This window comes from Triturus cristatus, chromosome 1_1 (assembly GCF_964204655.1).
Source record: "Triturus cristatus chromosome 1_1, aTriCri1.1, whole genome shotgun sequence".
Classification (NCBI taxonomy): Eukaryota; Metazoa; Chordata; class Amphibia; order Caudata; family Salamandridae; genus Triturus; species Triturus cristatus.
The window spans coordinates 38,552,615-38,566,835 of record NC_140579.1 but is presented as its reverse complement, the minus strand read 5'-3'; the positions used below and the strand labels follow the sequence as shown (position 1 = coordinate 38,566,835).

Genomic DNA, 14,221 nt, shown 5'->3' with positions numbered 1-14,221 from the left:
GATTGTTTTTGCGTGATTTCAAAGGTCACTATGAGTCTCGAGACATGGATCCCCGACTGCAGACTTTACCTACACATCTATGGGCACAAGGCCCTACTGACGTTGGTTGCATGAATATTACACCATATCGAGTTACACTAAAGGCAGGAGTGGTACTACCACGAATGCGGCAATACAAGTTACCACCAGATGCTGTAGTGGCTTTACTACAAATCATTGACGAGCTCATTGCCCAAGGAGTGGTTGTAGAAACAGACTCCAATGTATGTAATTCACCGATAATTCCGATTCTTAAACGAACAGATCCGAAGGCCCCGCCAGTATATCGATTGGTTATTGATCTGCGCGAATTGAACAAATGCATTGTGCCACAATTCCCTGTGGTCCCAGATATCTCGTCATTACTGACAGCTATTGATTCTGAAGCAACATTCTTTACTGTAATTGATCTCAAAAATGCCTTTTTCAGCGTCCCTATAGATCCGGAAAGCCAATACTTGTTCGGATTTAGTTTAAATGGACGTAGCTTTAAATTCTCACGCGCACCTCAAGGATTTACAGAAAGCCCCAGCATCTATAGCCAAGCACTGAAACGAGAACTCGACAGTATCCACATGCCAGTAAACACTGCCCTGCTTCAATATGTCGATGATCTGCTGATCACCGCCCGAAGCGAACCTGAATGTGAAAAAGCCTCACTGACGGTTTTACAATTTCTAGCCGAAAAGGGGCACAAGGTGTCCCCTTCTAAGCTGCAATTCTGTGTCCAGCGAGTTGTTTATCTTGGACACTCGCTGTCCAAGGAGGGAAGGCAGCTTACACCCGACCGCATTCAGTTAATAGCTAACATGCCAATACCCAAGACACAAAAAGAGGTGCGGGCTTTTATAGGCCTCACTTCATATTGTAGGCAGTGGATCCCTCAGTATGCATTTCTAGCAAAACCACTCATTCAGTTGACAACACAGGAGGCAGCCACATCGACTGTTCTCCCTTGGACTCAGGAACATACACAAGCTTTTGAAAGCTTAAAGAAAGCTTTATGTCAAGCACCGGTTTTAGCAACACCATGTTACAATAAACAGTTTACACTTTTTGTTACAGAACGCGAAGGTACTGCCTTGTCAGTACTCACACAGGAACAAGCAGGATCACACAAACCGTGTGCTTATTTTTCTAGTACATTAGATCCCGTAGCTCAGGCTCTGCCTGCGTGCCTAAAATCAGTGGCAGCGACAGCTTTAGCAATCAGACAAAGCGATGTCATAGTGTTAGGACATCCATTGACAGTACAAGTACCGCATGCAGTAGAGGTTCTTTTGAATCGAACGCAAACACAACATTTAACTATAGCGCGACTTACAGGGTATGAATTAACATTGTTCCAACCACATATAGAAATCAGACGTTGTAACACATTGAATCCTGCCACACTTTTACCCGTAATTGGAACAGACCCACTAGCGCATGACTGTATTGACGTTATTACAATCACGACGAAACCCAGACAAGACTTGACAGATGTCCCATTGTCAGACCCAGATCTAACGTTGTATGTAGATGGTTCATGTATGAGAACAAGTACAGGAGAGTTAGTGGCCGCTTACGCAGTCACAACAGACACTGAAATCATTGAAACAAATTGCATAAATACCTTGTCCGCTCAAGCAGCAGAGCTCGTCGCTCTAACACAAGCCTGTATTCAAGCCACAAATAAAAAAGTCAACATATACACTGATTCACGTTATGCATTCGGAGTTGTACATGACTTCGGCGTGCTGTGGCGAGAGAGAGGTTATTTAACTTCTCACGGTGCCCACATTCAGCACGGACCCCTCATTCATGCCTTATTAGATGCAATACATCTACCCACTGCAATATCAATTATGAAATGTAAAGCTCATACGAAAGTTACTGATATCATTTCTCAAGGCAATGATCTAGCTGACAGAACAGCTAAACAGACGGCTCAAACTCAAACATCCGACATGACAAAGACAATAGTCCCGACGCCAACACATTGTATGACGATTAAAGATCCCGCTCTTGACGTAATTGACATACAGACGCATGCTACACCAGACGAAATAAAGAAATGGACCGAATTAGGAGGGATTCAAACGGACCAAGGATGGATGACGAAGGAAAAATCTGTGTGGTTCCTTCCTGATTCAATGGTCCAAGTTATTATTAACACTATACATAGTCCAGCGCATCTAGGAGAAAAAGCTATGCTAGACAGCATCCAACACATTTGGTTCAATAAACATTTACGAGCAGCAGCTAAACAAAAAGTTCGTACCTGTATGATCTGTGGTCAGTTCAACCCAGGAAAAAGCGTTCCCGTAGAACAGGGTGGATTTCAGTCTCCTGATCACCCTTTTGAAGTGCTCCAGATGGATTATATCCAGATGGAACGATGTCGAGGATTCAAATATGTTCTCGTAGTTGTCTGTGCTCTTTCCCGTTGGACAGAGGCATACCCGGTTTCAGATTACACTGCCCCGACTACTGCCAAACAGTTAGTTCGAGAATTCTTCCCACGATACGGTTTACCACGTGCTGTCTACTCAGATAACGGCCAGCCGTTCTCATCCGAACTAATGAAACACGTTTCACTTTTGTTAGGCTATCAGTGGAAATTCCACTGTGTCCGACACCCCGAGGCAGCAGGTCTCGTAGAGAGACATAATCAGATTCTGAAAATCAGATTGTCCAAGATATGCAGAGAGAAAGGTGTCGATTGGGTAGTAGCCTTACCAGTTGCACTCTTTTACATGAGAATGGTAGCACACTCTCGAACAGGGCTATCCCCGTATGAGGTGATCTTTGGCAGACCACCAAATATGTGGGGGACGCCTATACCACGTAAAATAACTGATATTGACTGTAATATGCTGACAGATTATTTGGCTTCCTTGATGTCTGCACTACAATCTTGTCGTTCACAGGTAGCTGCAGCTTTTCCTGACAACACTGAGGTGAAACCCCATGACATAGTTCCGGGGGATCTGGTCCTCGTGAGGAACTTTGATCGAAAGACTCAGCTGGATCCTAGGTGGAAGTCACCGCAATTGGTCTTGCTCACCACAAGGACAGCCGTGAAGATCGAAGGCAGAAAAGGCTGGATACATTCAAGTCATATCAAGAAATTTCATGGACTACCATCGGACGTAAACACCACACCTCGTGTGTCTTCACCCATTGACTCAAAACTTCCTTTGGTTGAAACCAGTAGTCACGAACAATATAAACTAAAACTCAGATCTAACCGGTCGGGAAATTTGATTGTTTAAGTCCTCTCCAAGGTGAAGCGGTTGAATTTGTCCCTGACATGTATCCCTTAGATCTGAATAGAGAAAACACCCGAAAAATGTTGAAACGACATGCATACTGTAAATCACTGCGTAGTCATTGCACAGTGACGTTATTAATTTTGTTTTTCCTAAGTCTTTTAATAATTACTGCAAGTATATTGTTGCACATATATTATCCTATTTCTAGACATGTTTATAATGTTACTGCTGAACATTCTTTTAGTGAATTACCTCCGCATGAGTTGTCTTATAGATTTGCGCTGCGCAATAATACGTTTATTAGTATGTTACATCATTCCCATCAGGTTAGCAATGCTACAAATTGTTGGATATGTGGCCGACTCCCTCCCTATCAGAATTATAAAGGAATTCTACCTCTTTTTCCATACCCATTCACACACAACGGCTCCTGTGGAGCATGGTTTAGTTTAATTAATTCCCTAGATTCAAATTCTGCAGTTTATCAAGACAACTGGGTATGGGGAAATTTAAACTTGGTTTTACTTAAAGTCTGCTACCCTAACAAGGAGGGACTTCCCAAGAGAACAGGAACTGATCTAGAAAATGAAGTATATGGATTAGGTAATTTTACGCTTAATCTTATGATCCTAAATGTCGAATCCGAAGCTACTCCAATTTTGCCCGCCATGTCAGTATTTCCAGTAAAAGGTGAATTATGTGTAAGAAAGAATGGTTCCATACATATGGGCCATAGTAGATGCACCACTGTAATAGAATTCAGTGATCAAGGCAAGTCGACATTTAGAGCTTCCCGCCATTCCTATTTTATATGTGGTCAGACGGCATATGTACGTTTACCTCTAGATTGGGATGGTACCTGCTACATTGGATTTCTTTTGCCACCTGTTTTCCTAGCTCCTCCCGATTATCACAGAAATACTCATTTAGTACACAATAGAGAAAGGAGAGATCTCCCAATTGTCGATTACACTGAAACAGCATGGGAAAAATACACAGATTTCAATAAAGGTCTCTTTCCCTATATAGGTACCGTTACTAATAGTAAGCTGATACGTAGATTAACTAGAACCCTTGAAGCAGTAGTGAACGAAACTATTTCCGCCTTAGGCAATTTAACAGAAGAACAGTCTGCTATGCGGATTGTTGTGCTTCAAAATCGTCTTGTCCTTGACGTCATCCTGGCCGATAGGGGCGGAGCTTGTAGGGTCATCGGATCAAGTTGTTGCATTTTCATACCAGAAAATTCGCCATCTGTATATAAAGCCATAACTCGCCTTCATAAGATTGTAAGCCAGATACATCAGAATCCAGGCACCTGGACTTGGTCCGGTTGGTTTTGGAGTGTATTATCTACCTTTGGATGGAAGGTCCTATCCTTCCTAGGTATTGGCTTCCTCATACTATTCAGTTGCTGTCTATGCCTACAATGTGGACCAGCGATTTGTGGTCTGTGTGCCACATCGTGTGTCCCATCACCAAGATTTCATTTGTCCCAGAAGAAAAAAGAAGAACAAATGATGCTATATGAACAGATCAATGGATTGATGAAGATTGATATCTCTTGACGGGCAAGTAGGGGACAAGGAGGGAATGTGGAAATATGGATTTTTCTGATCAGTTATGTCCCCTATCTTGGACCCCAACGGTTTCATGTATGAATCACAAGTACATGTATGTTCCCTCCAGTTCCAGTTATGAAGACGCAAACACATGTGCGTCCACCGTCAACATGTCCTCTTTCAGATCCGCCATGAATAGGCCGGATATTCCATTCCTAAGTATGAAAGGCCACCGGCTTTATATGGTTCACTTATGCCATTTTACAGTCCAGGCAAGTAGGCCCTGATTCTGTCATCAAGCTTTTCTTGCTTTCTCCCTCTGAAGCTCCAGTCCGAGCCTGCATCTGTGACCATGAACTTTGTCTCATTCCCTGCGCGGCTCACGAAGCCTGACATCAGCCTGTTGCCTGCCAAGAAACTGTATTTCACCTTCGAAATTATCTGCTCCGCTCCCTGCCCAATGCATTCCTGTCTAGTAGTTTAAGTAAACATTCTTCCAGCTACCGAGCAAAGGCCCGGCTTCTCTGTCTTCATGCAAGTAATTCATAGCCCTGTTACTATGGAAGATTCCTGCCCTCGTATCTAGTGTAGACACTTAGACGCTTGTACACGCACTAACAGTCAGTATAGTCAGTATAGAATAAGATTCTACTCTAAGAGACCTCTCTTCTGGATAACATAGTTCTTTAAACATAGGATGTTAGATATGATTTGGGATTAGGTTGACTTGACCCTCCAGACTTCTGTCGCCACATGTAGAGTTAAATGTCAAGTCCCCTTCACCCCCTAGTTGCACGTCAATCACACGTCATACTGCTGCGCGCGCATCTCTGCCAAGTATTTCTGCTGACATTGCGAAATTATTTCATAGGTCCACCCATATGTGACATCACAACCAATGACGTTTCCTTGTTACTCCCAATTACGCCTCCTTCAGCTACGCATGTGAAATGTTATCTTTGCTATCAATTGTTACGCCTCTTGCATTTGCTTCACTGTAATGCCTATTGTATAAAAGTGATTAATTATCAATAATGTATGTACTTCACTTCCTGAACCTTCGTGGTGATGGAACTTGGAGCAACCGATTCGAATCGTCCATTGGAATAAAGCCCATTCCGAACCTCTAATACCACGGATTCTGCCTCTTATTTACTGAGCTATTTTTATTATGTTTCTGTATCAAATTAAGTCCCGGTAATTAAATTATTTACCACAGCACCACAATAACAATTGATTTGTACTGTGCACATGTTAATCTGTCAATACACATATGCCACATACAGAGTCAGGTATGTGCTACATGCCCTGGACACATATGGCTGCCAGGTGACACTCCTACCAAGACCCAGCTACACACGGAGATTGTGAACCTTCACATGCCATGGCATGGGAATAGCTGTGTCCCAGTGCTAGTGAACAGCCAGACGCAAGACAGGAGTGACAGACATCCACACATCAGCAGAAGTAGGATGTCGATTGCAGAGACTGGTAGCGGAATACTAGAGACACAGGTCACATGACATTACACTAGGACAGCCCACACACCTTGCCATGAAGGTGTACATGTCATGACTCACCACACATTCATAGAGAGGATGCAGACATATCCTTGTTACGCTACTCCGTGTCCCATGCATACATACGCACTTCACATCCGATACCACATGTGGCATGGTGTGCGGAACAGTGTGCCATGGCCATCTACACACAGACACATGTTGGTTGCTGCAACGGCTGCAGCTTTTGAGGGAGCTCAAACATCTACCTAATGTGAACCCCCCACACATACATGACATAGTCACATCGTGCACCGTGGGTAGTGACATGTCAGGTGTGGTAACCCCTGTACCGGGCCTCAGGGGACACTTCCGTGTGTTGGTGTCCGTGCCATGCCAGTGATGCTCATGCCAAGTGTGCAGTACGACATGCACACATGTCAAAGGAGTCAAGGGCATGCCTGGCACACATTGCACCGTCACACATTACATATGTACACATCTCATCATACATCTGGTGCCTTCTCCACTCAGGAGTATTGTGCCACATCACAGCCATTCACACCTGTGCCCCACACATGTAGTACTGCCCAGACAATGCCTTGATGCCCATCCATGGACAAGTATGTCAGCCCTATTCCTTCCTGTGTGCTGCCTGTCACCACTGTGATGTGTGAGAAACAGCGTACTTCTGCTAAGAGGGCCTGTGTATGTTCCCGTATCACTATGGGAGTGCTGCGGTATGTGTACCCATCGTGATGGTGAGCGTACAGGCATGTGTACGGTCCGTACCACTACGAGTACGCATACGCAAGAACACCCATAGTGGTACGGCCCGTACACGCGTGCGTACGTTCACTATCACTATGGGTGTCCTCGCGTATGCGTACTCGTAGTGGTACGGCCCGTACACACGCCTGTACGCTCCCTATCACTATGGGTGTCCTCGCGTATGCGTACTCGTAGTGGTACGGGCCGTACACACGCCTGTACGCTCCCTATCACTATGGGTGTCCTCGCGTATGCGTACTCGTAGTGGTACGGGCCGCACACACGCCTGTACGCTCCCTATCACTATGGGTGATAGTGAGCGTACAGGCGTGTGTACGGCCCGTACCACTACGAGTACGCATACGTGAGGACACCCATAGTGATAGTGAACGTAGGCACACGTGTACGGGCCGTTGGTATGCATTTGGGGTGCCCTAGGGCCCCGGAACGCACCGTACCTGTGTGTGAAGCTCCAAATTACATAGGGGACACATGAGGGACAAGTATTAAGGCCTACATGCATGCTGGTTGTCATGGAGACCAAGTTCAAATTTTGAATTTGTTCTGGAAGGTGCACAGCAGAAGTCAGTTGGAATGAATCTACTTTGTTGCAATGTGTTTGTGGGGCTCACATCATGAGGGAAAAAACAGATTAAGAACCCACAGACTGATAGGTTTGAAGGGATTGGAGGAAACATAGGATGCAAATGTGAGTGACCAATCACTCTGTACTCCTGTGCATGAAATGGGCCAGCAAGGCAGATATAAGGCAGCCAGGTCCCATGCACATCTCTGTATTCCACGACCCAGCTGCTGCTACTGATTCCCTGGAGGCACAGGGTCAAGACTGATTTGCATATGGCCATGTCTAAACTGGGGTGGTGTAGTGGGCAAAAGAACGATGGATTTTACCCAAATCTCTTGACTGGGGGAGAATGTCTGCATTGTCAGCATTCCGTCCATCATTTGTTTGTTGTACTGATTCCCTGGAACCATGTCAAGGGCTGTGGAGAGGTCACAGCCATTCACCCTGGAGGAGAACATGGCTTTGGTGGATGTGATCCTCCCACGCTACCCCATGCTGTATGTTAGGCACCCACCCCTCCTGTGTCTGGGCACTGCTGGGAGGACTCTGCACCCACCCCTCCTGTCTCTGGGCACTGCTGGGAGGACTCTGCACCCACCCCTCCTGTCTCTGGGCACTGCTGGGAGGACTCTGCACACACCCCTCTCATGTCTGGGCACTGCTGGGAGGACTCTGCACCCACCCCTCCTGTGTCTGGGCACTGCTGGGAGGACTCTGCACCCACCCCTCCTGTCTCTGGGCACTGCTGGGAGTGTTAGGCACCCACCCCTCCTGTGTCTGGGCACTGCTGGGAGGACTCTGCACCCACCCCTCCTGTCTCTGGGCACTGCTGGGAGGACTCTGCACCCACCCCTCCTGTCTCTGGGCACTGCTGGGAGTGTTAGGCACCCACCCCTCCTGTGTCTTGGCACTGCTGGGAGGATGTCTGTGTCCATGTCTGTCCGTCGTGTACAGGTCCTCCTTGTTCGCGTCGTCCTGTTGGCCGTCGCGTACGGGTCCTCCTTGTTCGCGTCGTCCTGATTTCCCGGCAGTTTTTGGCAGCCGGAAAATATTCACCGTGCGGGATGACGTCGGTGCGAATCGTGATTCCTGGGTCGTGAATGGCAGGCTGCGTGCGTCCCGACGTCACGTCGGCGCTTTCCCGGATCGCATTTGTACGTTTATTTTCGTCGGTCGGTGTTTTGTACGATTCGTACGGGAAAGGTGTTTCTGTACGAATCGTAATTCCATGTTTGTATATTTACACGACCGGGTACGCGTCGGACGGAGAATATGCTCCGTCCGACGGTTCGTACCCGGTTTTTACAGGATTGTGATCGGCACCAGAATGTGTATGTGACCCTCACAGAGCTTGGGGTAGGTTTGGCAGAACCATCAACAAACCCAAATGTTATGATGATTTTGTTTGTGATTAACATTGCACATTTATACATTATATTGCATTGGTATTGGAATGTCGTTTAAGCATTCAAGAGAGGAAGATGTGTTATGATGCTTTACTGTTACACGATCATATCACAGGCTGTAACTAGCGCGTGGTAGCTGATGCTCACGAGCTCTCCTGCGCGAGAGCATCCCTGTTCTCCTCCCCTCCCATTGGTTGCCACAACATTCCACCTGCCCTGGGGTTCCCTGTCCCCAACTGTCAACTGTCATTATCCTGTCAAGACGTTCACTCCGCACCTGTGTGGGGCTGTTATGAATAAAGCTTTTTGCTGTATTTCGGTTCAGCGTCCTTTGTACAATGTATGCATTCTATCAAGCACTGTTTTTTTCCTGGAAGGGGAACCTTCCAGTACAAAAAATATGATTTAATACATTTCATTCTTTGTATGTGTGCCGTACAGTATAGTGCACACGTGAAGCTAGAAAAATGTGGAGCGTTTTAAAGCTTGCTACCCAGTTGCTACTGCCTTGAGGAGGCGTAAGGTTTTGGATTAAATCCTTTTCTGCAGTTGTTAGTAGATAGGGGTTTGTGCCACAAGCAAGTGTGGTTGCATGTGAATGCCCATGATGCAAAGTATTGTAAAGTTGCAAATAGCGCTACTTTGCTTTACTTTCAAATGCAAATCCTGATTTGTGTTGGACAGTAAATACCACCACAAAACTCTGCACAGTGTTAGAAAATTTCGGCCCATGTTTTCTTGACAAAATAGTGCAAGTCGATCTTCATTGGCATCAATATAAATAACTCACCCCGAAAATATTGTGACTAGTCCCATTTTTCTTTTTACAAAACTCCAGGATTCTGGAAGTAAAGCTGGAAAGTCTGTACGTAAATCTCTATATAAACTTTGGTGACTGGCCCGCTATATGCCAATGTTTCACCTCCTGCTGCCATTTGCCAATTACAAGGCAAAGGTCTCTCGTATTGGCATTATCTGTACTACTGCCCCGCCAACATCCAACCAGTCACCTGCCAAGAGTGACTGCCCGATTTTATCACAGCTTGGAGGGGTAGAAGAATAGCGGGGGCCTGCTAGCTATAACATAAGTAGAACTGCATCTCTACAGCTCCGGGGCTCAAGGAATCTTCAAGAATTCACCCCGGGGCATCCTGAGCTTGTGTGTCCAGCATGCAGGTGGGAGAGAGCACCTGTGAATTCCCAGAGACCACAAGAGTGGAAGACAAGTAGATTCATACCTGGGAGATCAGATTCACAGCCTCGGACGCAACCTTCAGAAAAAAACTGAAAGCTTCACCATATCTCATACCTAGTGCTGGGAAGCCTTTGGGTAGCCTTGCCCTCTATAAATCCTCATAGCATAACATAACCTGCAGGCCAAGGCATTCAAGGAATTCAGCATTTAGTGGGGGCTGGTAACCTGGAGGAGTAATGCACCAGGGACACATGTGCACACTCACGTACACCATCCATGGACACAACTTATACCCAACCTTTCACAAGCACAGATGCGCACACACATGCAGACCCATCTATTCACCAGCACGCAAACATACACACCTTTCCACAAGCAGACATATGTTAGTACATATACATCCATACATAAACACAAGCACCCACATTTCTATTAAGGTGCTTACTGAGCCACGGCGGTGATGGCAGAATCAGCGGGTGAGGGAGGGAGAAGCACAATGGCTCGGGAAGGAGCTGCAAGCTTCAGGAGGGAGGCTGGAAACAGAAGATCCCACCACCTCCTCCCATTGGCTACCCCTTGTTAAGCGTTAGCCAATGAGACTGGCATCTTCTCTAACCTGCAGAGAGGGGTGTAATCATTGAGACTTGTGGATCCCACCTCATACTCTGGCTGATTAGTGAAGTGTGATGTGAAGCATCACCCCTGTCAGACAGTCAGTCCTGGGCCACTGAGGGCTTAAATCAGTGACTCTATCCATGACGCTACCCCTCGCTGTGAGAAGGGAGGTTCCTCCTAGAGCTTTCCCAGGCTGATGAAGTCACTGCCCTCAAACCTTGGCACTGGCTGCCAGCACCTATTAGTGCAAATGTCTGACCCTGACATGGTGAGTGTCTGTTAGTCTGCCCTTTGCTCAATCTGACAAACATTTATTATATTATGAGAAAGAGGGGGAGGTGGAGCCTCTGCCCCTGTAATGACGACAGTCACTGACCAGGAGGCCTTGAACAGTTCAACGATGCCTTGGCCCTGGTCAAGAAAATAAATACAACCTTTAGATCTAGGAGGCAGAGAGTTACTGTGCCAATGGGTCATGGTAGAGGGGACACCTCTGGTATGACGCCCCACAAAAATGCTCCTGGTGCAGCATCACTGAGCACCCTTAAGACCATCCACATTCATGGTGCGAGGCTGCGAGTGTGTGATGTCTAGCATGGGCTTTGTACTGGAATGATAATCTTCCAGTCCAGAATACAATGCGTAGACATAGTTTAAATCTGTTCCACGTGCATGGCCTTTACAGTACAGCCCACATAGAAAGCTGGAAAGGTTTGGAGAAAAGAAACCTTTCCTCCAATGTCGTACCTGCCTCAAGGAGGCATTCATTTTTGGCGCAAAGCCCTTGTTACCTTTTTAGTGCATTGCGTTCCGTGTCATGACCCACGGGTGGTTCCTTGGGAAAGCCCATGTACCGTCCCTGGTCTACCCAAACAAAGCAGGGCGTAGAGCTACTTGGTGGTACTTTCCAGCATGATGCAAGATTTATGCTGGAAAGTAAATCCCAATTCAACACTATGCACTGGTTTGTGTCACGTTTGTGAAGCAAACCTGGAGCAAAGTGCTAGTACAACTGTGCCACATGTCAGCCTTTGCCCCTGTCAGTGCTTTACCTGTGGGCAAGATCCAAAGATGCCTCCACCTGTGAATGTAAAAGGTGACGTCCTCTGTAAGGTGAGCTGCTGATGTTTGCGTGTTTTCAGGGACACATAGCAAGATTCAGGGAATGGTGTCTTCTCTCAGGATAGACACCAGGTATCAGTGTCAAGCAAAAGGCCTCATTGGCTCTGGTCCCTCTCACACAAGGAAGGACCCTGACTCATAGAGCAGTTTTCTGTGTGCCCCTAGAGTGGAATTCATGATGGTAAACATTTGTGGATGACAAAAACGATCTGAATGTGTTGGTGTTCTCCAGAGGTTGCATGGGCATCCCAAAACATGTCATTCCATTCCTCCATTTCACTCTCCCTACATGCAGACATTTTTGTTTGGAAAAATGCACAAATCCTGATTCTGTGAAATCAGGACTTTAAATTTAAATACACAAATCCAACATTTTTTGCACCTAAGTGACACTTAAGCAGCTCAGTTCTGTAAATATTGTTTCCCAGCTAATAATCTTAATCTTATATTAAGTATTCGGTACGGCACTCAATCTGGAAGTAATACAAGCAAGAGGTAAGGAGCTACTTCTGGGTATTATATTTTGATTTATGGTTGTGCTTCAGGCAAGGATAATGGGAAGAAACACTGTAAGGATGTTATACCTTTTCTTTCCACAAATGATCCTGATAGTTATATTATAGCTAAACTGTAATGGCTTGATACACTGAATTATCTCAGTCGAGAGAGGAGAGACTGAGAGACGGGTGAGGGGATATGTGTGTCTCTAAGCTGTCACTCACTCTCCATCAGTGTCGTTTGTGTCCCCATCCTGGCCCATCAAAAGGTACTCCTTTCCATTCTTCAGCTCCATCCGGCATGCTTTGCGCTGAATGAAATTTCGGAAATGTCCCGCCTTAATCTGTTCATCCTTGGCTGCACGATGGTGAGAGGGTAGAGAGAGAGAGAGAGAGGCAAAGAGAGAGGGGGAAAGAGGGAGATGGAGGGAGGGAGGGAGAGAGAGAAAGAGGAAGACAGAAAGAGAGAGGGGGAGAGGTGAGACAGATAGGGGAGTGAGAGAGGGAGAGAGAGAGGGAGGGAGAGAGATAGGAAGAGGGAGAGAGAGGGGGAGAGGTGAGGGAGAGAGTGGGGTGAGAGAGGGAAAGAGAGAGGGAGAGAGATAGGAAGAGGGAGAGAGAGAGGGAGGAAGGGAGAGGGAGAGAGAAAGAGGGAGAGAGGTGTGTGTGTGTGAGAGAGAGAGAGAGAGAGAGAGAGGGAGAGAGGGAGGGAGAGAGATAGGGAGAGGGAGCGAGAGGGGGGAAGGGAGAGGGAGAGAAATAGGGAGAAAGAGAGAGAGAGGGAGAGAGAGAGCGAGAAAGAATGGATAACAGAATCTTCATTAGTTTGTATTCAAAAATACAATTTTTGTATGGTTGATTCACATGAAGGAAGAATACCAAGTATCCCATCCGGCTTTGCGGGTAACAATTACCAAAATGTTATACAGAAAGGCATTTTTCCTACCTCAAATACAGATCTCAATGGATGGATGTCAAAATATCATATACACACATATAGTCTGACGTAAATCTTGTGCTCTAATTATAGTTTACTTAAATATCATTCCATTGGATGTACAATTCCTCTTATTAGCTTCATGGGGGTACTATATTTGTAAACTATGTTTACAACACAATAGTGATGGCAGAAGAGATTCCGACGATGATCTTCTGGTGCCACGAAACCATGAAAGCGAGTTTTGAATAAACATAATCAGGCCGTTCAGCCGCTGCTCCTGGCTGACCCTTTGCTATCCCTGGCACTGCCCCTGCTACCCATGGTCTCAGGGGGCATGTAGGCAGCCACAGGAATGAAGATCAGGATAAATCAATTAACTATAATTACTCTTTGTAGTATTCCCTTCATGCCTTCAAGTAAGAGGCTAGCGATGGGCAAAGGGCGAGACTGGGACTCAATCTTAAGGAATGGGATCTCACTGCCGCTGTACCAGGCATTTTGGTGAACCAACGTCCATATGGACTGCCCAAAATATTGTCTACTACGCGGAATTACTACATCATGAATCATTTTACTTCAAATGGATTTGAAGAGAGAAATAGCAAAATAGCTGTAGGCAGCTAGAGGCTAAAGATACCTTTGCGACCATACTGTGACACACTTTACAGGTTGCGCGCATCGCATGGCCACTCAAAGCTTTCAGACTGCTCCCCTTCAACTCTTGGCCTCATG

The 14,221-nt window shown here is 46.2% G+C and overlaps 1 protein-coding gene across 1 annotated transcript in view; it reads right to left on the bottom strand.

Moving 5' to 3' along the window:
* LOC146869286 (complement C4-like) overlaps nucleotides 1–14,221 on the bottom strand; it is a 252,295-nt gene that overhangs the window by 92,424 nt on the left and 145,650 nt on the right. Inside the window, exon 12 of the mRNA XM_085647007.1 lies at nucleotides 12,775–12,907. Coding sequence (XP_085503133.1) covers nucleotides 12,775–12,907 — 133 coding nt within the window. The remainder of the gene's footprint in view (nucleotides 1–12,774; nucleotides 12,908–14,221) is intronic.